Source organism: Lontra canadensis, unplaced genomic scaffold (genome assembly GCF_010015895.1).
Source record: "Lontra canadensis isolate GAN:19392208 unplaced genomic scaffold, GSC_riverotter_1.0 scaffold160, whole genome shotgun sequence".
NCBI classification, from domain to species: domain Eukaryota; kingdom Metazoa; phylum Chordata; class Mammalia; order Carnivora; family Mustelidae; genus Lontra; species Lontra canadensis.
The window spans coordinates 395,766-416,765 of NW_022631154.1; the positions used below are offsets into that span (position 1 = coordinate 395,766).

At 58.3% G+C, this 21,000-nt stretch overlaps 5 protein-coding genes across 6 annotated transcripts in view; 2 read left to right on the forward strand and 3 right to left on the reverse strand.

Annotated features, from left to right (window-relative positions):
- The first annotated feature begins 1,381 nt into the window (after positions 1 to 1,381).
- CREB3L4 (cAMP responsive element binding protein 3 like 4) lies at positions 1,382 to 5,730 on the forward strand. 2 transcript variants are annotated; one of them, XM_032845074.1, is made up of 10 exons: positions 1,382 to 1,883; positions 1,985 to 2,162; positions 2,350 to 2,572; positions 2,729 to 2,850; positions 4,213 to 4,305; positions 4,443 to 4,549; positions 4,671 to 4,739; positions 4,862 to 4,946; positions 5,110 to 5,206; positions 5,321 to 5,730. In XM_032845074.1, the coding sequence occupies exons 1-10, from the start codon at positions 1,729 to 1,731 to the stop codon at positions 5,512 to 5,514; spliced, it is 1,323 nt and encodes a 440-aa protein (XP_032700965.1). In that variant the 5' UTR covers positions 1,382 to 1,728; the 3' UTR covers positions 5,515 to 5,730. The 2 variants fall into 2 exon arrangements, with proteins under 2 accessions (XP_032700965.1, XP_032700966.1); XM_032845075.1 differs by having other exon boundaries at positions 1,385 to 1,883; positions 1,985 to 2,051.
- Positions 5,725 to 9,046, reverse strand: JTB (jumping translocation breakpoint). The gene is made up of 5 exons (XM_032845076.1): positions 8,642 to 9,046; positions 8,428 to 8,465; positions 8,184 to 8,266; positions 6,634 to 6,713; positions 5,725 to 6,228 (listed from the first exon to the last, which is right to left on the reverse strand). The coding sequence occupies exons 1-5, from the start codon at positions 8,722 to 8,724 to the stop codon at positions 6,072 to 6,074; spliced, it is 441 nt and encodes a 146-aa protein (XP_032700967.1). The 5' UTR covers positions 8,725 to 9,046; the 3' UTR covers positions 5,725 to 6,071.
- Positions 9,047 to 12,882: 3,836 nt separating this feature from the next.
- Positions 12,883 to 16,988, reverse strand: RAB13 (RAB13, member RAS oncogene family). Its single transcript, XM_032845138.1, has 8 exons — positions 16,595 to 16,988; positions 14,845 to 14,905; positions 14,031 to 14,091; positions 13,726 to 13,803; positions 13,549 to 13,638; positions 13,399 to 13,464; positions 13,243 to 13,296; positions 12,883 to 13,069 (listed from the first exon to the last, which is right to left on the reverse strand). The coding sequence occupies exons 1-8, from the start codon at positions 16,716 to 16,718 to the stop codon at positions 12,992 to 12,994; spliced, it is 612 nt and encodes a 203-aa protein (XP_032701029.1). The 5' UTR covers positions 16,719 to 16,988; the 3' UTR covers positions 12,883 to 12,991.
- A 1,883-nt stretch (positions 16,989 to 18,871) lies between these two features.
- On the forward strand, positions 18,872 to 20,153 carry RPS27 (ribosomal protein S27). Its single transcript, XM_032845241.1, has 4 exons — positions 18,872 to 18,994; positions 19,242 to 19,350; positions 19,612 to 19,722; positions 20,065 to 20,153. The coding sequence occupies exons 1-4, from the start codon at positions 18,989 to 18,991 to the stop codon at positions 20,091 to 20,093; spliced, it is 255 nt and encodes an 84-aa protein (XP_032701132.1). The 5' UTR covers positions 18,872 to 18,988; the 3' UTR covers positions 20,094 to 20,153.
- A 276-nt stretch (positions 20,154 to 20,429) lies between these two features.
- The window catches only part of NUP210L (nucleoporin 210 like), an 88,161-nt gene continuing 87,590 nt past the window's right edge, over positions 20,430 to 21,000 (reverse strand). Inside the window, exons 39-40 of the mRNA XM_032845242.1 lie at positions 20,710 to 20,784; positions 20,430 to 20,634 (exon numbers count right to left, since the gene is read on the reverse strand). Coding sequence (XP_032701133.1) covers positions 20,531 to 20,634; positions 20,710 to 20,784 — 179 coding nt within the window. The 3' untranslated portion in view covers positions 20,430 to 20,530. The remainder of the gene's footprint in view (positions 20,635 to 20,709; positions 20,785 to 21,000) is intronic.

The following is a 21,000-nucleotide window of genomic DNA, read 5'->3' on the forward strand; positions in this document are numbered from 1 at the left end:
TGACCTGAGGCAAAGGCATGGCTTAACCAACTGAGCCGCCCAGGCACCCCAATTCCTTCCAGTTCTAATTAACAGAAGCTGATTACATTTTCCTCATAATCATCCCTGCACATGCAACCTGCAAGAAGCCCTTTGAAACCTTTCTTGCTCTAGGAGAGGTCTAAGCCAGGACAGCTCCGCTTTCCTTAGAGCTCTGCGTCAATCTAGGACGCCTGCCTTGTCTGCGCACTACTTGAGCTGGAAGATGCAGGAAGACGAGCAGGAAACTAGCCTGGCACAGAGCAAAGAGCTCAGGTACCCAAACCTTGGTTCTACTTACAGCGGAACCTTGACAAAGTTACTTCTCTCTTAAGCTACAACTTGCTATGAGAAATTATAGGAGTCGTGTCAAATGCCTGAACATCCAATAGTTACTCAATAAACACTAAATCCTGCTCCTGTCTACACTCAGCACATGCACGTTTCAGGAGGGGACTGCCGGCGTGAGTTCTGGATCCACACCCCAAACCTTCCTGCTTTATTCACCGACGGCGGCTCCATTACTGTATTTGAAATGAACTCGTCGCCCATCAGCTACTAGGCCGAGGCGAGCAATCCTGAGTTGTGGTGGTGCGACATTCTAAAGATTTATTTGTTTATTCGTCCGAGAGCGAGCGAGCGAGCGAGCACACAAGCAGGCGGAGCTGCAGGCAGAGGCGGAGCGAGAAGCAGGCTCCCTGCCGAGCAAGGAGCCCGATGCGGGGCTGGACCCCAGCACCCTGCGCTCCTGACCTGAGCCGAAGGCAGCGGTCCCCGGCCCCGGCGTCCCGACACTCTGATCGTGTCGGTGAGACACTCACTCCCTGCTCACTGCCCTGCAGAGACGAGAGGGAAGGACGCTTAGGAGAACGTCGCGTGACCTACATAAACGCAGGACACAGACACTGTCGGAAATGACACCCGAAAAGCCCCACGCCAACCCTCAGTGCCTTTTCAGCCTTTCGGTTTCCAGCCCCTCGTGGGTCCCCCAGGCCAGTGGGCGAGTCCCGCGAGAGCGGACAGAGCAGCCCCCGCGCAGAAGCGGGCGGGCGCGACTCTCCGCGCTCAGAGCTCCAGCTGGGCCAACCTGTTAGTCACCCTCGCCCGGGTCCTAGCCAGGGCCTGGCGGTCACGCGGGAAGCGGCTGCGCCCCTCCGCGCGAGGCCTCGGAACGCCCCGGCGCACCTGCACCTGCCGGGCCACGGGGTGGGAACCGGAGTCTTCCCGGAGCGGCCACCGCGGCACCCCGCCCCCCTTGGCAGCCTCCGACCAGTCAGCGCGCAGCCTGCCTCGAGGCGGCGCTCCCATTGGCTCTGTGTCCTGCCCCTCATCCTCTTGCGTCCAATCAGACCCCAGAGCGGACAGAGCACCTCGAGGCTGCCTCGGCCAGTGCCCGGCGGTCGGCCGCCGCTTCCCGCTTTTGTTTTCCGGCCTGTGGTGCGCTCGTCTGACTAAGTGACGGCGGGAGAACAGGCACTTGGTGTCCTCCGGTCCCAGCCATTGCCGTCCTTCCCTGAAGAGCCCCCAGACTCTCGGGAAGATTTGCTGTCGCTAGGAGAAACTGAGGCAGGGAGGGCTGCCCGTGCCTTCCTGCAGTCCGGTCCGCGGACGCCTGGGCTCCCAGCCCCCGCCGTGGCTCCCGGCCAGGGACAGCCCGCTTCGCGCGGCCGGAGTCAGGCCGGGGGCGGGGCTTGGCTGGGCCGGTCCAGGATGCGAGATCCTGGAGGGAGGAGTAGCGGCGGTGTGCGGGCTGGGCAGGCTCGGCGGGGCTGGGCTCTTCGGGACCGGCTAGGCGGCGGTGGGCCCGTTCGTCTGAAGCAGAGAGAAGGCCGGAGGCGAGGTCCCCCGGGGGGGGGGAGGGGCAGGTGAGGCAAGGGGGTGACGGGAGAAGACCCCCGGGGGCCAGGTGAGGAAGGGGGGGGGCACCCAGCAGCTGCGTGGGGAGGGTGCGCTCACCCTCCTGCAGCTCTCCCCGCAGGATGGACTTCCGAACCCCCGACCTGCTGGACGTGTGGCTGGAGCCCCCAGAAGAGGTCTCAGCAGGAGCCTTCCTGGAGCTGGGACTCCCCTGCCCCGCCCCAGAGGTCCCAGGGCCTCAGCTCCGAGAGCCTGGAGGCTGGGAGCCCAGCGGGGGACGGGGCTGTGTGAGTGTGAGGCACGCAGGTGGGGGTGGGCCGAGACACAGCTGCGAGGGGAGTCATCTGGAGACCGAGCCCCTAAGATGTCCCAGGACATGGGGGACTGAAATTGAAGCGGGGCGTACCTTGGTCTGATGGCGCGCCGCTCTCCAGAACTCTCCCCTGCACACCTGCGTGCTCTCTCACACTGTAGGGCCTTCAGGAGAGTGAGCCCGAAGACTTCCTGCAGCTGTTCATTGATCCCAATGAAGTGTACTGCTCAGAGGCATCTCGTGGCAGTGACAGTGCCATCTCCGAGGACCCCGGCCTCGCACACAGTTCCCCTGCTCTCTGTGAGGTTGTCTATGAGGCAGGGGGCCTGGAGAGGCGGCAAAGGGAAGCTGGGCCGGCTGTAGGGCTCATCTCTCTCCAGCTAGGTCAGTGTTCTTTGTGGGAAGGGGAGAGTGGCCTTTCAGGTCCAGCCCTATTCCCGGGGCTAAGGGGTTTCCCCAACCTGTGCCTCTCCCCAGGCCCCACTGCCATTAGGGTCTACCCTTCCTCTCCTTTCTCCTAGCCACCTGTGTCTCCCTCAGGTCCACGGAGCCCACCATGTACGGTGCCTGCTGCCTGCTCTGTCGGGGAGCTGCCCCTCGCTGCTCATGCTCACACGCTACCCAGAGTGGGCGCTGTAAACCCAGTACCTCCCGCGACCCTGGTGAGTCTTAGCCAGCCAGAGCCGCACTCCCGGATGCAAAGAGACGCACCCACACAGATGGGGTGAGGGACTGAGGAAGGGGAACAGTCATGCTCACCCTGCCCCAGTTTTTGTGGGCCCTGAAGATCAGAGAGGCATGAGCAACTCTGAGAGCACGAAAGGACAAGGGAGACAAGCCTTTGAAAGTAAGGTGGTGACGACTCAAATAAGAAGGTGGGGTGAGGGAATCTGGGCAGAGGGCCTGGGAGAAAGCCCAGACCTTGTGTGCAGTTTACTCAGCCACAGGTCAGGACACGGAGTGGGATTCAGCCTGCTAGGAGGCACCGGGTGGAGAATTTTCCGCCAAAACAACTGTGCAGCTGCACCCACCACCCTGGGGGGTAACACACTGGTGCCTTCGGAAGACTGGCTGCTCTGCTTTCTGCAGTAGGGGGAGAAAGGGGTCTTTCTCAGGTCACTGTTGACCAACAGTCACTGGAAAGAAGTTCTAGTCTTCCTGCCAGTCTGTGGCTGAAGCTGGCCCCAGGGTCCAAGCCAAGCAGCTCAGAATTGAGGGACCTTAAAAAGTCTGATGCTTCTAGGCTTGCTTTCCCATCAAAACACTGGGGAGTTTGTGGCTTCAGGGGAGCAAGGGATCATCAGGAAGAGGCAAGACGACAAGAAATGGCTTGGCTAGATGCCAAAGGCCATCAGGAGCCAACAGCAGAGACAAATTCCTCTGAAGTCAGAGTGAAGCACAAGTATTTCAAAAAGGAGCATCGGAAAGGCAGTTTCCTCAGTTGACAGGCTCAGGTTCACCAGATGTCATCTACCTGCCCCACATACTATGTTATGAGAAGCTAAGTCTGGCGACCCTTGGGAGTTCTTTGCGAGGAGACCGAGTTTTAGTCTTGAAAGTGGGGCTCAGACCCTGAGGGCAAATGGGTCACTGCCCCAGGGAGCTCCCTGACGTTGACCCTGCTGAGACAACACACTGCCCAGTGAAAGTTAACGGGCAAAAGGGAATCATTTGCTTGCTGTGAGATTAAGCAAACCCTGCCTTAGTGAGTTCCTGTCTTCAAACACCCTTCGGAATCGGGGAGGCACGCACCAGAACAAGCCCTCCCTAGTTTGCTCAGAGTGCCAAGGTCCTAAGTCTGGGGGCAAAGCATGTAACATAAGCCCTCCTCTCCCTTCACAGCCCCAGGAGGCCCCTCTGGCTTGGTCCAGGGCCTGTCTGAAGTTCCCTCCCTCACCTCATTTCATGGTTACTTATTCCTTAGCACAAATGGGAAACTCTCCAGGTGTGTAGGGGGCGTGGCCCTGGGTAATGGGAAAGGGAAGACCCTCCCCCCCTCATCGATTTTCTCTGTTCTCCACCAGCTGCCCTGTCAAACGTTGTTCCTGACAGAGGAGGAGAAGCGTCTGCTGGGACAGGAAGGGGTTTCCCTGCCCTCTCACCTGCCCCTCACTAAGGTAACATGCTCCCCCAAAGAGTATCCCAAACCCAACCCAGTGGCCCCAACATGGCCTCTGAAGAGCCAGGATTACAAGAGCAAGTGGGGAGTTGAGGCAGGTTAAAGGCCCAGCACTGACACACCCGGGGCCCCCAGGCAGAGGAGAGGGCCCTCAAGAAGGTCAGGAGGAAGATCCGTAACAAGCAGTCGGCGCAGGACAGTCGGCGACGGAAGAAAGAGTACATCGACGGGCTAGAGAGCAGGTATGTCTGGACTTAGTGTCTTGCCCCCTGTGGGCCACATTGGGGGACTCCTTCGTTACCAAGGCAGGCCAGGTCTGGCACCACGTGACTGCAGACTGTCCTACCTTTCCGCGCTCTCTAGAGCAGCTGCCTGTTCTGCACAGAACCAGGAACTACAGAAGAAAGTCCGGGAGCTGGAGAGGCACAATATGTACGTGACAGAGGACAGTGCGCCCCGGGGGGAGGGCGTGTGGCACACAGGGCTCATTCGGGCGCCCGGCTCCCAGGAGAGCGGACTCTCCATTCGTCCTCCTCCTCTCTCTGGTGCGCCAGCGCTCTGGAAGCTCAGCTCCACCAGCTGCGGACGCTCACTGCCCAGACCTCCAACAAAGCTGCCCAGACCGGCACTTGTGTTCTGGTACTACCTACTTCCCATCTGCCCCCACCTCTACCCTGACATCCCCACTCCCAACCATACCCACTTTCCCATCCCCAATGACTGCAACTGCCCTCTGTTCATGCTGCCCTTGGGCCCCTCCTTTAGTGTCCCCACAACCCAAGTGTCCCTTTGCTTTCTCCAGATCCTCCTTTTTTCTCTGGCCCTCATCATCCTGCCCAGTGTCAGCCCCTTGCAGGGTCTGCGGGAAGCTGGCACCAATGATCACCAGCCACAGGGAGGTGAGGCGGGGCAGGGTGGGACTCCGCTTTCTGGGGGTAGTCAGAAGGTGGGAGGTCGGTCCCATCCTGTCTAGGACCCCCCCATCCAAGGGAACACTCTATTACTGCCCACAGTGATTTCCAGAAATATCCTGACTCACAAGGACATAACAGAAAACTTGGAGACCACAGCGGTAGAGCCCAGATTGGAGGGGCCACCTAGGGCCACGGGTGTCAATGGCTCAACAAGGAACCTGCTGGAGAAGAGGGGAGGGAAGACAGGCCCCAGTGGGCATGTCAGAACTGTCCTGCATGCAGATGAGATGTGAGCTGGAACATTTCCCAAGCCACTTCCAACCACAGTAAGGAATCCAGGATCCCCGATGGCTCTTTCCGCTGGGATTCCTATTCGGAGTTCTTTGGCCTCGGGGTCTGAATCATTTCAGGACACCCTAAGTATCTGTACCCTGAGGCCCAGGCTATGTGATGAGGCATTTCAGATACTTTTGTTATACATCTGCAATTTTATTTTGGGGGGGGGGGTTAGGGTTGGGGGAAAACAGAGGTTTTGGCTGAGAAATAAACTTTTTTGCTGAAATTTTGTCCTGAAAATTTTAAATAAGTACCAGAAGAAGGGGAAGATAGGTAGTTGGTACACTGGGGCCTAAAGCTGCTATCCCATTTCTGCCACCAGGACTTTCTGTCCCAAACCAAATTATAATAGAGAAGAAAACTATTCTGTATTTTGCTCGTTAATGATCTAGACAAGAGACAGAGAAGTAGGTGCCACCACAAGTTCCCAAGAACAAAGGGCCCAAGTCCGTTCATTCTACTGTCTGTGTCTGAGGTACAATCCCTAAGGCCCCTATCAAAAAGTGGAAGGTAGCTATATGGACTCGATTTGCTTCCGGACCTTTTCCAGAGCTTTTCTGTCCAGCTGTCGCTGACGAATGATGACAAGGCAAGCAAAGACCAAGGCCACACCCACGATGGCCCCTTCAAATTTCCAGAATAAATGTTGTTCCATCAGAGCTGAGCGGCAGCTAAGAGCAGGAAGAAACAGTTATTCCCAGGGAAGGCTGAACCACTCTCCCTCCAATCTCCCTTCTAGTGAAGCCTAATCAAGATACATCTGAGAGAAAAGAGGAAGCCACAGTCATCCTTCTAACGTGTTTACCCTATACAAATCCCACTTGAATCTGTCGTTCAACTTATTTTCTAGTGAGGTAAACAGAGCTGGTATTAACCAATTCTACTGATGAGAAAATGAGACCAATGATGAAGTGCTGAGGATGAGAGCTGGAACGTGGATTCAAATACTTTGGTTCCCCCGACCCCCATATGCCACACGACCTCCAGACAGAAAGATGTGGGGCTATTAGTCTGCCTAACATCACAAGAACAAAAGACGTGATCTAGAAGGTTCCAAGATGAGAAACAACACTTGCCTTTTGAATTCATTCCTCTTAGATGAGCTGCATGTGATTTTCTCCACATACCCTGTGGAACCACACTCAGGGGTGGTTTTCTGTCAGAAGAAAAGGACCAAAGCACATGTCAGGAAAGGGCAGCAGAAGCAGAAAAACTGCCATTCAGAAGCGCCAGGTGTCCACCTGCTATGGCTCAGAGCTGATGGGCAACAGAGAACCAACAAAGAAATTGTTTGTTTTTAAGGATTGTCTTTATTTGACAGAGACAGCAAGAGAGAGAACACAAGCAGGGAGAGGGAGAAGCAGGCCCCCACTGAGCAGGGAGCCCGATGTGGGGCTCAAACCCAGGACCCAGGGATCATGACCTGAGCTGAAGGCAGACACTTACCGACTGAGCCAGCCAGGTGCCCCAAGAGAGAGTTCTAATGGGGATGATGGAGGTACTGGTTGCGTGACCATTAACATATTAGAACACTTCAGAGGCAACAGCCTAAGAGGGACAGATTCCAGAGCCCATGGGATTAAAAATGATCATGACCGGGGTGCCTAGCTGGCTCAGTCAGCATTTGAGTCTTGATCTCAGAGTTAGGAGCTCCAGCCTCACATTGCTGTAGCGCTTAAAGATAAGATATTTAGGGGCGCCTGGGGGCCTCAAATGGTTAAGCCTCTGCCTTCAGCTCAGGTCATGATCCCAGGGTCCTGGGAGGGAGCCCCTCATCCGGCTTCTCCCTCTCCCTATGCCCCGCCCCCAAGCTTATGTACCAGCTGTCTTGCAAATAAAGTCTATTAGGAAAAAAACAAAACAAAACAAAACACAAAAATAACCCAAAACCGGTTTGTAATAATTATAGGTTAAAAAAAATCTTCAGGGGTGCCTGGGTGGCTCAGTGGGTTAAGCCTCTGCCTTTGGCTCAGGTCATGATCTCAGGGTCCTGGGATCCAGCCCCAAGTCAGGCTCTCTGCTCAGTGGGGAGCCTGCTTCCTCCTCCCTCTCTGCCTGCCTCTCTGCCTACTTGTGATCTCTGTCACATAAACAAATAAAATCTTAAAAAAAAAAAAAAAATCTTCAGGGCACCTGGGTGGTTCAGTGGGTTAAGCCTCTGCCTTCAGCTTGGGTCGCGTGGGGCTCTCTGCTCAGTGGGGACCCTGCTTCCTCCTCCCTCTCTGCCTGCCTCTCTGCCTGCTTGTGATCTCTGTCAAATAAATAAAATCTTAAAAAAAAAAATCTTCAAAGAGTTAGAGTAAGGGCACATGAACCTGGCAAGTGGTAGAGAGGAGGATGTCAAGCAAGAGCCCAGATCCCCACAAGAAGGGGCACGACCCTGAGATCACCACCCAGGTGAAAGTCAAGGAGGCTCAACTGACTGAGCCACCCAGGTGCCCCTAAAAGTAAGTTTTTCTTTAAATGAATATGATTATTAGCCAAATATTACCATTAACTTAGGAAATGGCACATTTTCGGAGGGAAACCAAGGGGACACACACCGAGACTGCAAGGAAAAACACCGAAAGGCGATGCGGGGGCACACGCAGGCCGAGACGGCAGCGGGGAGGGAGCACATACTCACGGCCTGGAAACGGGAGCACGGCGCGCACTCCTCTGCCACCGCGAACTCTTCCACCAGCCAGCACGGCAGGTTCGAGGCGCCCACTGCAACGGCAGAGAAAGGCCAGCCCCAGACCTCGTTCGGAAAATGGGTCTCGCGAAGGTGCGGCCCACCCGACCTCCCAGCACCGCTGACCGCCCGCGTCCCCACCTGCGCTCCGGCTCGGTGGGAGGACGGGGGGCCGGGCCGGCGCACCATCACCCACCTGACAGCTTCTCCGCGGGCGCGGGGGCCTCGGCCTGGCTGCAGCCGGAGCGAGGAGGGTGGGGGACGGGGAGGCACAAATCAGAAGCCAGAAAACAGGGAAGTCCCCACCTCCGCGGCGCCGGATCCCGCGCGCCCTCCCCCCACCCCCCTTCCCCACGAGGGGCGGGGACGACGCGGTCCTCCCGGCCCCTCCGCCCTCCGCCGCTCCTCACCAGAGCTTTAGGGCGAAAGCGCAGAGCAGCCAGCAGAGGTGGCAGCCCTGGGGGAGGCGCCGCCTCCCTCCGCCCGCAGGCATGGAGCGCTCAGGGTCGCGCCTGTCGGGGCGGAGGGACTTGCGAGACCGGCCTCGTGCCTCGGCCGGGGCGCTTCCGCCGCAGGCTCCGGAGGTCCAGTCAGGGCTGCGAGAAGCCGACACTGCCTCTCAGGGCAGAGGCATCACTGGGGCGTCCCCACGGCCACGGCAGGAAAAGCCATCACGCCTTCGTTGGAATGGGCTTGAGCTCGCTTCCTGGGACCCGCACGGCCCTCGGGAGAGGCCGCGGGGCGGACGGCCTAGCGCCCCGTCACCTCCGGGGCCGTCCCGGCCGCCGCCATCTTGCTCCGCGGAGGATGCCGGGCCCGCGTTTGGGGGGAGGGGCGGGGCGGGAGAAAAGGCCGCAGCCGCGGGGAATGCCGGGACCTGGGAGGATTCCCGCGGCTGAGTCGTTCCGCGCAGGCGCGCGAGTCTCGGCCCTCCGCAGGCGGCGGGTTGGGTAGGGGCCGCTTGGCGGGTGTTCGCGGCGGCCGGGTCCTTCTGCGTGGCCGCCCACTGGCCCCCTGTGGGCGAGGAGAGCAGCGACACGGAACCGTCCGCCGCCACCTCCGAAAGCGCGGGGATGAGCCGCCACCCGGCCCCGTTCCTTTCCGGATGGTCCCGGGAGCGAGGCGCCCCCGCACTTCCCCAGCCCGGGGCGCCGTGTCTCCGCTCCCCCGGCCGAGCCGCCGGTGTCGCTGCTCCCGGACTGCCCCCGGGCCCGGTACTCTGGCGAGCTCCGCGCTCCGGCTCCTCGGTGGGAGCGCCATTCGCTCCGGGACGGGAGCGCGGGACCAGGAGTCCCGGGAAGAACCGAGGCGGGCCTGCAGGGCGCCGGCCGCCTCTCGGTAGCCTCCGAAACGGGAACGTTCGTGCGCAGTTTCCAGGGTTAGGGCGACGTGTAACCAAGTATTTTCTTTTTCCTCTGATTGCACTGGGTCCCATCACTGTCCTACTTCTTGACGTCAACGTTTCGGTCACCTTGGTCTTCGGTGATCCTGTTTTGTCCCTATGTTGGAAGCTCAGAATAGAAGTGACTTGCAGGGCCACCCAGAGGCTGAGCGGGAGGGCCCAGAAGAGCGATTCCAAGGCCAAAGATTCACCCCCCGCTTTCCACCCCATAGAGATAACCCTCCGGGAGACTTGCCCTGCCCTCTGGGTTCGTGCTTTACTGCCTGGCAATCGAACTCTGCCCGTAATTTCCTCCTAATTTTACATACACGTGGGTTCACAGCCTCCCAGACAATAAGACCGAGTGAGTTCAGGGGGTACTTAAATTCATACAATTAGGGTCACTAGTAGTAATCTGTCCCCCACTTCTCAAGACGAAACGGCTTGCCTGTTTGGTTAACCCTACCCCACATTCTCCTATCCCCGTAAGTCTTCCTGGCCTCCCCCCACCCCACAGCCCTAAGGGCTAGAGCACTGCATTTAAGTTGAAGCGCATATGCAATGCTGCATCCCATAAAGGCTGCTGGGTCCTCAGGAGCAGGAAGGATCAGACTGTGGAAAGACCATCAGATGGGAGTTGAGACCAAACTTTACTTTTCTTGTGACTGTTTGCTCATTCCTTGAAGTTACTGTTTGTACATGTCTATAGTTGTATGTAACGGGAAGTAGGTGTATTTTCCAGTAGCTTTTAGCGGTTAGGAAAGTTTGGATGAAATCCTTCTAGCAACCTGTTACTCCTTATCAAACCTGACCACGGCTGGTAACAAGCTGTGGGAGCCCTAAGCTCTCACTTCCAACAGCTGTACCAAGCAACTGAGTAGGTTTCTGCACGGATACTGGATTTTTTTTTTTTAAGATTTTATTTATTTGACAGAGAGATCACAAGCAGGCAGAGGTGGGGGGAAGCAGGCTCCCCACTGTGTGGAGAGCCCGATGTGGGCCTCGATCAGAGGACCCTGAGACCATGACCTGAGCCAAAGGCAGAGGCTTAACCCACTGAGCCACCCAGGCGCCCCTGATACTGGATTTTCAAACATCCGCTCTGGGGTGTGATGAAGAGGTCAGTGTTCTTCCTGGGATTCACAAAATGCAAGTCTTTCCTCATAACCCTGAGCAAAGCACACCAGCTGGGCTGCTGACTACAGAGCCCAGGGCTGATCTTCACCCCGCAGAAGTTTGATACTTAACACACGTATGCAATCATTCCGAAGTTCTCCTCCCAGCATGGTCAGGCTTTTTCCTGGTGTTGTCCTTTACCAAAAAACAGCGGCACAGATGCTGCTGACCCAAGGTTGTGCCATCCATTTCCATGCCACCGGCACGGGGATTTCTGAAGTGCCTTGAACTTCCTATCTGTAAAATTAAACTTGTGGAAGCCAAATGTGCCATTTTCATTAGCCCTGATAAAAGGTTATCTGTGAGATAATTTTGCTGTTTAGAAACTCCTGTGCAAGTGTCCAAGGGGGCTGTGTATGTTTATGGGGACTATGCGTCATCAAGCCTGAGTTTGTGGGTGGTGGTTCCTTTTTTCTTTTTTTTTTAAGATTTTATTTATTTATTTGACAGAGATCACAGGTAGGCAGAGAGAGAGGAAGGGAAGCAGGCTCCCTGCTGAGCAAAGAGCCCCATGTGGGGCTTGATCCCAGGACACTGGGATCATGACCTGAGCCGAAGGCAGAGGCTTTAACCCACTAAGCCACCCAGGCGCCCCTGGGTGGTGGTTTTTTAGCATGCCAGTAGTTTTGCCTCTTTGTTTTTCAGTATTTAGGAACTGTTTTTTTTTTTTTTTTTTTTTTTTAAAGATTTTACTTATTTACTTGACAGAGAGATCACAAGTAGGCAGAATCAGGCAGAGAGAGAGAGGGGGAAGCAGGCTCTCCGCTGAGCAGAGAGCCGGATTCAGGGCTCGATCCCAGGACCCTGAGATCAGGGCCTGAGCCAAAGACAGGGGCTTAATCCACTGAGCCACCCAGGTGCCCCAGGAACTGTTTTTGTTAAAATTTGCTTGTCCTTTTTGTAAGTTCCACCCAAAATTGACCATTGTGTTTGGCACATACTAAATGTTCAATAAATATTTATGACTGTGGGGCGCGTGGGTGGCTCAGTCCATTAAGCGTCTGCCTTCGGCTCAGGTCATGATCCTGGGGTCCTGGGATTGAGTCCCATATCAGGCTCCCTGCTCAGCGGGGAGCCTGCTTCTCCCTCTGCCTCTGCCACTCCCCCTGCTTGTGTGCAACTGCTCTGACAAATAAATAAAAATCTTTAAAAAAAAAAAAAAGATTAATGACTACAGTGCCAGGGTGGCTCAGTAAGTTAAGCATCTGCGTTCAGCTCAGGTCATGATCCCAGAGCCCCTCGCTGGCGTCCACCACCCCATCAGTTTCCCTGCGGAGCGGTGAGTCTGCTTCCTGGCCCCACCCCTTATGTGCGCTCGCGTGCTCTTTCCTCAAATAAATAAATGTTAAGAAAAAAAAAAGATATATGACTAAATGAATCTCCTCCGTGTCTCATTTTCCTCATCTATAAAAGTGGAAAATAATGCCTACCAGCTACCTAAGAGGACTGGTGGTGGAATCAGAGACGCTTGAAGAAATCACAGGATAAAACCAGGACCTGTTACTTCCTTGAGACTAGGGCTGTCACTGCCCTGGGAAGGCCTAAGAAAGAGTCCTCCGGAAACCAGGCAAGGCTCTGCCCACAAGGCTCCTGTCAACCCTATAACAGAAAAAGGATGTCCAGATCTCCAGGTTCAGAGAATCTCCTGGTCTTTTCCTCATCCATGTGGGGACAGGTCCCGGTGTCACAGGAAGCCAGCCTGGTTCCGGCAGCCCAAGCACCTCAGAGGCAGGAATTGGGTCTGATGATGAATGTCACCAAACCAGGGACCTTTGTGTGGGTGCTGGTCCTTCATACTGACAAGACTGTGCAGGGTCATAGGGTCAAACTTCCAGAGGGGGTGCTGAGCCAACTTCTCACACAAGCCTAAAACCTGATCCAGTAACAACAAATCAACTGTTTATTTACATTTATGTCTGCCCTAGAAGCCCAGGGAAGGTCTGACACCTAGGGCCGCTTCTTTCCTCCTCCCGTCTCTTCCTGCCCCCTCTCCTCCTGTTACCCCCTCGCCTCTCTCCTCCTTGCTTCTCCTTCCCTCTCTACTCCACCTCCTTTTCGTCTCTCGCCTTCCGTGTTCTTCTGCATTTTCTCCTACTCTTCCAGCATCTACCTACCTCCAGCCCCTCCAAGTCCCACGTGCTGTTCCTCCCCTGCCCACCCACAGCCCTGCCTCCCTCAGGTCCAGCCTCCGGGCCTAGGGTCCTCAGCCAAGGGAGCACTTGCTGGTGTTCTTCTTGTCACAAGCTCTCAGGTCAGTGCCGGGGGGCTTTTGGCTGTTTCCCTGGAGGGGGAAGGGCACAGGATCAGGGTGACAGTGGCTGTCTGGGGTCTGTCCACTGCTGGATGGGGATCCACCCTTGGGTGGCGTTAGCACTGCTCGTCTCCTGCGGTGTCACTCCTAACAGGCGCGCTCATGCACACACAGCTGTGCCCATCCCAACAGAACCAACTCACCGGTCTCCGGCCTCCTGACTTGAGCAAGATGTCCCGGGCCAGGGAACTGAAAGCCTGACGGGGAAAGGAGTGCATGGTCAGAACACGCCAGGGGGGGCCAGGCTTGCTGTCTGTCGGCCACCCCGGGAGTGGGGCTGGGCCTGGCGGGTGTCTCACCTCATCCACGTTTGCGCTGGATTTGGCACTGGTCTCGAAGAATCGGATCCCATGCTCGCGAGCCAGCTGTGGGGTGGAGGAGGGAGGAGGAGAGGTGGGAAAAGGGCGGCAGCCTTCTGGAACCCAACTCCATCTTGGCCTGGGCCTCACCTTAACGGCACGCTCCTTCTGCACCTTCCTCTTGGCCTCCATGTCGCACTTGTTGCCCAGCAGCAGGCGCTCCACCCCAGCTGAGGCGTTCTGGGAGCACAGAGGCAGGGAGAGTCAAGTGGGGTCCTGCTCACCTTCACGGCTCCTGCTCTTCCATCTCTTCAGGAGGGTCTTTACCTCTTTGATGCTTTTCATCCAGCTCTGAATATTCTCGAAGGATTTCTCATCTGTGATGTCATATACTAGGATAATGCCCTGCGGGACGGCAAGAGTTCACCATGGAGCCTTGGGCCCCATTGCCCCCGTTTGGGCTTCCTGCCCCTTCAAGTAACCCTGCAAATTCTCTCCAAGCTTCTCCCCATAGTCCGTGTGGGACTCGCGCACTGTGCCCCCTGCCGATTTCCCCGCCCCAGCCCTACCCATGGGTACTCATACAGCTCCACTCTGCGGCCTCATGCCTCGTCCAGACCCACACCTCGTACCATGGCCCCACGGTAATAGGCAGTCGTTATCGTCTTGAATCGCTCCTGGCCGGCCGTGTCCCTGAAGAAGGGGCAGGAAAGAGGGAATGGTTCTCCAAAGACAGAAATGCCCCTGCTAAGAATGTAGCTCTTGCGACATGGTGGGGCTGAAAGGAACAGCATCAGAAAACAGTAAAGGGGGCAAAGGAGGTAGGACGGCTGGGCGATGACACAGACCCGAGGGACAAGGTCTCTCGGGCTTATCTGTCGAACACTTACTCGGTGCCAAGCGCCTCCTTCGCCCTACCCTCGTGACGCATGTCGTCTGGTCCCTGCTTTACAAACGAGGGCAGAGATCCGAAGGGGCTCAGTAACGGATGAAAGTCATTCAGCAGCAAGCCCCGACCTGCTCTTCTCCGCTGCGTCCTAAAGCTTCTCCAGGCCGCCCCCGCTTCCACAGCCGGCAGCCCACAGCTCTCCCGAGGCAGGCTGGCCCTCGCAGCTTGGCTCCCCAGGCTCTCCGTGACTCAGGGAGAGCACACACTGACCGCCTCAATTCCGCCGCTTGCTGGGGACCCGCCTGAATGCCCTTCCCACGGGACAGCCCTGCAGACATCTACTGTCAAGTTCAGAGAATGCTCTGGAGCCAGGAGAGGCGAGAGAGTTACGAGAAAGCTGAAAATAGTTGAGCAGGCTGGAAGAGAGATGGAAGGAGGACGTCTGAGGGCAGTGACAGGAAGTGGCCTGGGAGAAGTGGCGGAAGGAGCAGTGGGGAGAGGGAGCGCGTGGGAGGGAACTGGTGGAACGTGCCCCGCAGTGCTGGGGGTTCACTCACCAGACCTGCAGTTTGATCTTCTTCCCCTCTACATCCACAGTGCGAATCTTGAAGTCGATTCCTAGGAGGGAGTGCACACGCTGAAGCTGAGACCCAGGGAGGATTGGGAGACGAGGGACTGGGGCACCGCAGTACTAGGAACTCTGCAGGGGCTGTACTCGGGAAGCAACCTTGTTGCAAGTGAAACTAGAATTTTCTCAAAGCTGTATTTGTACAGTAAGCATATTGTTTTTCCTGAGATGTTACGGATCTGGGAGGGCTAAGTGATGGAAATTCTCCTGGGCAGCTTCAGGCACCTCTTGGGGCCACCCGGCAACCCCAGCTGACAGTTCTCTTAGTTCAGTGTCTCCCTCAAAATAGGACTTTCAGGGGCACCTGGGTGGCTCAGTGGGTTACACCTCAGCCTCCGGGTCAGGTCAGGATCTCAGGGTCCTGGGATGGAGCCTGCTTCCTCCTCTCTGTCTGCCTGCCTCTCTGCCTACTTGTGATCTCTCCGTCAAATAAATAAAAATTTTTTTTAAAAAGACTTTATTTCTTTATTTGACACAGAGAGAGAGATCACAAGTAGGCAGAGAGGCAGGCAGAGAGAAGAGGGAGAAGCAGGCTCCCTGCCCAGCAGAGAGCCCGACACGGGGCTCGATCCCAGGACCCTGAGACCATGACCTGAGCCGAAGGCAAAGCTTTAACCCACTGAGCCACCCAGGCAACCCCATAAATAAAAAAATAGGCCTTTCAGCTTCCTCTTCCCTTCTGTTTTCCTAGTACGCTGTACTCTCGGTGCCCCGGGCACCCTCCAGCCCTATAGGACAAAAAGCCAGGAAAGAGGCAGCTGAAGCAATTTGTGTTAGTCAAGGAGCCGCCACACTTGCAAGCAAGACAAATTCCTCCCAAGGCTGAAGTAGGAAAGAGGGGGCATTTTCCTCTCTTTTTCTAACCAGAATTGTCTTGAGACTCCCCTTGTTTTATTTCCTAGGCCAGAGAAGATGAGATGAAGACAAGAAGGGAGGAGGGGAGGCAGCGTTCTTAGTGGCAACGTGGGCCCCCCCCCAGAGCCCTTTGGGAGCCCAGCAAGGAGGCTGAGTCACCAGGCTGACTCAGAGCCCCCAAAAGTTCCCCCACTCCTACCATCCTTGCCTGGCTGACTGTATATCCACCTTCCCAGTACTTGGGCCACTTTCTAGGACAGAGGGTCACTCTGTCCCACCCTGCCCACCCCCATTAAGCTGAAGGGCAGGGAGACTGGGAAGTGGTAAGGTGGGGATGCAGTGGGAGGGTCTGAAACTCAGCAAGATGGAAAGAGGCTAATGGAACTGGAAAGCATGCTCAGGGACAGGGGGCACAGGAAATTCAGAGGCGGTCAGGACTTATAGGTGGGTGGGGGTGGGGAGAGATGCACGGCGATAAACGCAGAAGGGTTCATGTGGATTTGGGGCGAAGGACGTGGATGAGGGAGGATGGTACCAGGAAAACGAGGGGCTGGCACAACCGAGAAGTTACGCAGCCTCAGAGAGCTTCGACGTTGGGTACCATTCGGAGAGATGTGCGGGGGGTGGGTCTGAGACTGGGCTGAGAGAGTTTAGAAGCCTCCCTCTGGAGGACTGAAAAGTGGGGCCACTAGTAACCTGGAAGCCTGGGGGAGCTGGGGGTGTGGGACAGGACAGGAGGCTCCGCCAACGCGCTCACCGCGGGTGGAGATGCAGGGGTGAGGGCCTGGGGGAGCCGGGGGTCGGGGCGCGGCCGGCGGGCTCACCGATGGTGGAAATGTAGGTGTTGTTGAAGCTGTCCTCTGCAAAGCGAATGATGAGACAAGTCTTGCCCACCCCCGAGTCCCCGATGAGCAGCAACTTGAAGAGGTGGTCGTAGGCTTTGGCCATGGCGGACACTGGGGAGCCGGGGGAGGCGTCGGTGGGCGGGCCCGCAGGGCTGGCGGACGGAACGGCGCGGAGCCCAGGCCAGGAAGTTTTCCTCCCTCTCCGCCCAGGCTCCGGGAAAGAGGGGAGGCGGCCCTGCCGTGGGCCCCACCCCCTGGCCGCCCGCCGGGGCCCCCCCAGCCCCCTCCCCCGCGCGCTCGCAGTCCGCGCCGGGGACGCCGTGGGACTGGGCCGCCTCCGCCACGCGGACGGAATCTGGGGGATGCCGGCTGACGGCGGCGCTGGCACTGGGGGGGTGGGTGCTGAGACGAGGGACCCGAGGGGCACTCCAGGCTGGCCGCCTTCGGGGCCCTGTTGGGCTCCGGGGTTCCCCGCCCTCCTGTCCGGCCCAGCTCCCCGGGAACGCGGCGGGACGCCCCGCGACACCAGCCACTTGTGGGGACGCTCTGCCCCCTGGTGGTCGGCGTGAGGCGGCGGCGTCCTGCAGCCCCACGGGGCGGGGGAGAGAAGCCGTGCGCACACGTACGTGTAGACACATAGACGAACCACACCGCACACGCCGCACACATATACCACAACCGCACATCACACCGGTACACGCATCCCCCCCGACACACACACACACACACACACACACACACACACACACACACACACGCTTTCGCCGAGACTCATTCTGGGGCTTTATTCGGGGACCCCGTGTGGGATCGGTGCGACGGAGACCGGGGCTACCCGTCTGCTTTCCTCCTTCGACGGGGCACGATCTTCACGCCAGCCCGGGGCGGCCCGGACAGCGCCGTCCAGCGCCGTGAAAAGGCTGCAGAACGGCAGACGCGGCTGTGGAGACGCTCGTTATCTTTGCCTTTGGAGAGGACGCCGAACCACCGCTTCTCTCACAGCGGCCACTGCGCGTGCGGTGCGGGTGTGCGAAGACGCCTCTCGTCACCCGGCTCGTCGCGGCCGTCTTTGCGCCCAGGCCCCGCCGGCCCATCCCCTCCGTCCCTCACTTTTCTTTCTCTGACCGAGACAGCAGGCGGGCGCACGAGCAGGGGGAGGAGGAGAGGGAGCAGCCGACTGCGCGCCGGGCGGGGAGCCGACGCGGGGCTCCGGACGCCTGGGCCCTGGGATCACGACCCCAGCCGAGGCAGAGGCTTCAAGGCCGGAGCCACCCCGGCGCCGCTCCGACCCAGCCCTGAAGCCGCTCGCCCGCTCTCACCGCCCGTCTGGTAAAGACCCGTCCGCGTGTCCTGTCCTTCGGCCCCGATCTGGGGTCTTCCCGCCCGCAAGCCGGGATGCGCGACGCCGCTCTCCGCCGCACCCTGCCGCCCGGGACCCCTCATTCCGGCCCCGGCCTCCCCCGCTCTTCCATCAGCCCGCAACGCTCTTCTCGCGGACTCGCGCCGGCCGACACCCCGCTTGCCCATTTCAGCCGAAAGGCCCCTTCCTCGGGACGTTCCGGCCTCCGGCGGCGCGCTGGAGGCGGTTCTGCTCCCCGAGGCCGCGCTGGGAGTGCGACACCGGCCACGGCGCGGGGCTCACTCCACCGAACTTGGCAGAGGCACGTCAGGGCCCCGGGCCCCCGGAGGAGCTCTCGCCCGCACGCCCCCGACCGCGACGCACACGCCTTTCCCGGGACTCCAAGGCGCCCTCGCGTCTTCGAGCCTCCTTGCGACAAAGGGGCTGCGGGAGACGGGGCTGCGCTCCTCGTGGGGCTTCCTTCCCGCTCTGCCAAGCGCGTCCGCGCTGCGAGGGTCTGAAAGCTCGGAGAGTCGGGGCCGGGGCCGACCGGCGGGAAGGGCTGCGGGAGGCTCTAGTGGCACAGCCGCCTCGGCGGGGAGGGGGCGGGACCCCGGGCGGCTCCTCGGCCCGCACCGAGAGCGGAGCAGTACGTCGGGGTCTGAGGTCGTCGTCGTGCGAGGAAAGGGGCCGAAAGACCCAACCAAACCCAGCGGCGGGCCGGGACGCGGGCAACGGGGGCTTTCCTGCCCCGCGTAGCTCACTGGCAGCGTAACCCACTGAAAGACACCGAAGGTCTCCGCCAAGTCCCGGGCACGGCTCGGCAGCCCCGTCTTCCTCAGCCGCCCCTGCTGACGCGCTCCCGCTCACGCGGCGCCGCAATCCCCGTCGGCGGGCGGCCGGTCCCGGCAGCGGCGGCGCGCGGACTCCGGCATGGCTGCCCAACGCGCGCGCGTCACTTCCGGCGGTCGGCGGATATAAGCGGCAGGATTTCCGCTTTCGCTCCTTTCCGGCGGTGACGACCTCCCCACGAGAACATGCCTGTGAGTTCTCCGGCCCGGGTCCCGGCGAAGCCTTCGCCTCTCTCGCGCGCGCGCACGTCCCTCCGCCGGGTGTGGGCCCCGGGGTCCGGCCGCGGGCTTCGGGCCTCAGGCGACGGGCGCGGGGGCGGGCGGCGCGCGGCCCGAGGCGGGGGTAAGATGGCGGCCCCGCTGCGGACGCCGGGCGGCGCGAGCTGCCGCTGCCGCCGGGGCGGCCGCCGCCCTGACCGCGCCTGTCTGCCTCTCGTAGCTCGCGAAGGATCTCCTGCACCCGTCCCCGGAAGAGGAGAAGAGGAAGCACAAGAAGAAGCGCCTGGTGCAGAGCCCCAACTCCTACTTCATGGACGTGAAGTGTCCGGGTGAGGGGCGCCGCCCGGGGGGCCTGCGGACGGCGGGGGTGCAGATCCCCGGGGTGGGAGTGGGGGAGTCCTGAGACCGCGGCGGGCTGCTCCCGGGCGGGCTCGAACGTGCCTGTGGAGCCGGCGCATCACGCAGAGGGGTCGGTGGGTTCGGGGTGGCGGGACGTCCCTGTCCTGACCGGGAACGCAGCCGGGCCTGCGCTCGCGCGAAGGCAGGCGTCGGGCGGTCCTAAGTCTCTGCTTCTTGGCGTGTGTCCCCAGGATGCTACAAAATCACCACCGTCTTCAGCCACGCACAAACGGTAGTTCTGTGTGTTGGCTGCTCCACTGTCCTCTGCCAGCCCACGGGAGGAAAGGCGAGGCTTACAGAAGGTGAGTCGAGGCCCGAACCTCGTGAAGCGGGAGCGGCCGTGGGTCGAGTTGTCTGACTGCCTCGTGAAGCTCGTCGGCGTTGGGGGTCGTTCGTCCCCCCTCACGGTGCTAGGGGAAACCGCGTACTTCTTAGTGCCCAAGCACTGAGCGCTAAAGCCCGGGCGGAGGAGTCCTGAGAGGGTCTGCGTTTGAGCTGGCGGTAGTGTTTCTCACGCGACTGGAGGGGTAGCTGCAGGTTTAGAAGAAAGTAAAGACGTAGCTTTCTTGTTGGGGGGGGTTATCAGGCATGCCCTTGTTTTGTGGGGTGGGCAGGAAGTTAACCTCTGAACCTCCTCTTTCCAGGATGCTCCTTCAGGCGGAAGCAGCACTAAAAGCACCCGGAATCAACATGAGTGGGACACTACCCCAATAAACAGATTTTGGATACATTCTGTTTATTGTCTTTGTTTTACTGCTAGGAAGTTTCTACCTCAAGTACTCAGGGGCAACCAGAAGAGTGGACTGCTAGAGTCATTTGGGGCAAGTAAGTGGCCAAGTACTTAAAAAGTCTACTGGGGACGTTTCTGTCCAGTTAGGTTCACTGAGTAAATTTTGCGACCTTGATAAAAACGTGGGATGCTATATAAAAATGTTTACTTCACTTGTATGTTTTCATAGCATGAAGAATGGATACTTAATCTTTAAAACACAGCCCAGCACACTTTAGTGTAGAACAGCTTAGGATCCTTTATTTACAGCGTTCAGAAGCCTAGTTTGGGGCTTTATGGCTCCAGTCCTCGACAGTTGAGGGGATTTGTGCGAGTGGAGGTTAATGCCGTACACTCCATAGCCAGTGTTGTAGCCGAGTCTGGCCTGGTCGGGGTTGTGGACTCATGAAAGGTGGAGGAGAACGTGTGGTGGAGGTATAAGAACCTAGGAGTAAAAAGGAGAAGCAGATGGAGTATGAATAATTTGAGCTTTTCATAGGTGAGGGTGGTTATTTTTTACCTGGCTGTGGTGTTCCTAGAGTTGGTACATAAACAACTGGAACCGTCTGTATCTTGTTTAAGAAGGCATTGTATGCTGGAAAAAGAACAAGGCAGGTATCGCCATTATCTCAAGGCTTAGCAGTGGTTTCCACTTCCAAGCGGAGTCTGTCACATGCAGTTTATTGCTTGGTGGTAAGTAGGGCAGGACATTTGGTCCATTAGGTGACCAGGGCTAGGGAGGCTGAATGAGTTCCAACTGTTTGTCACAAGTGAGATGTGATAATCTAATTTTTATTCTCATAGTTGGTGA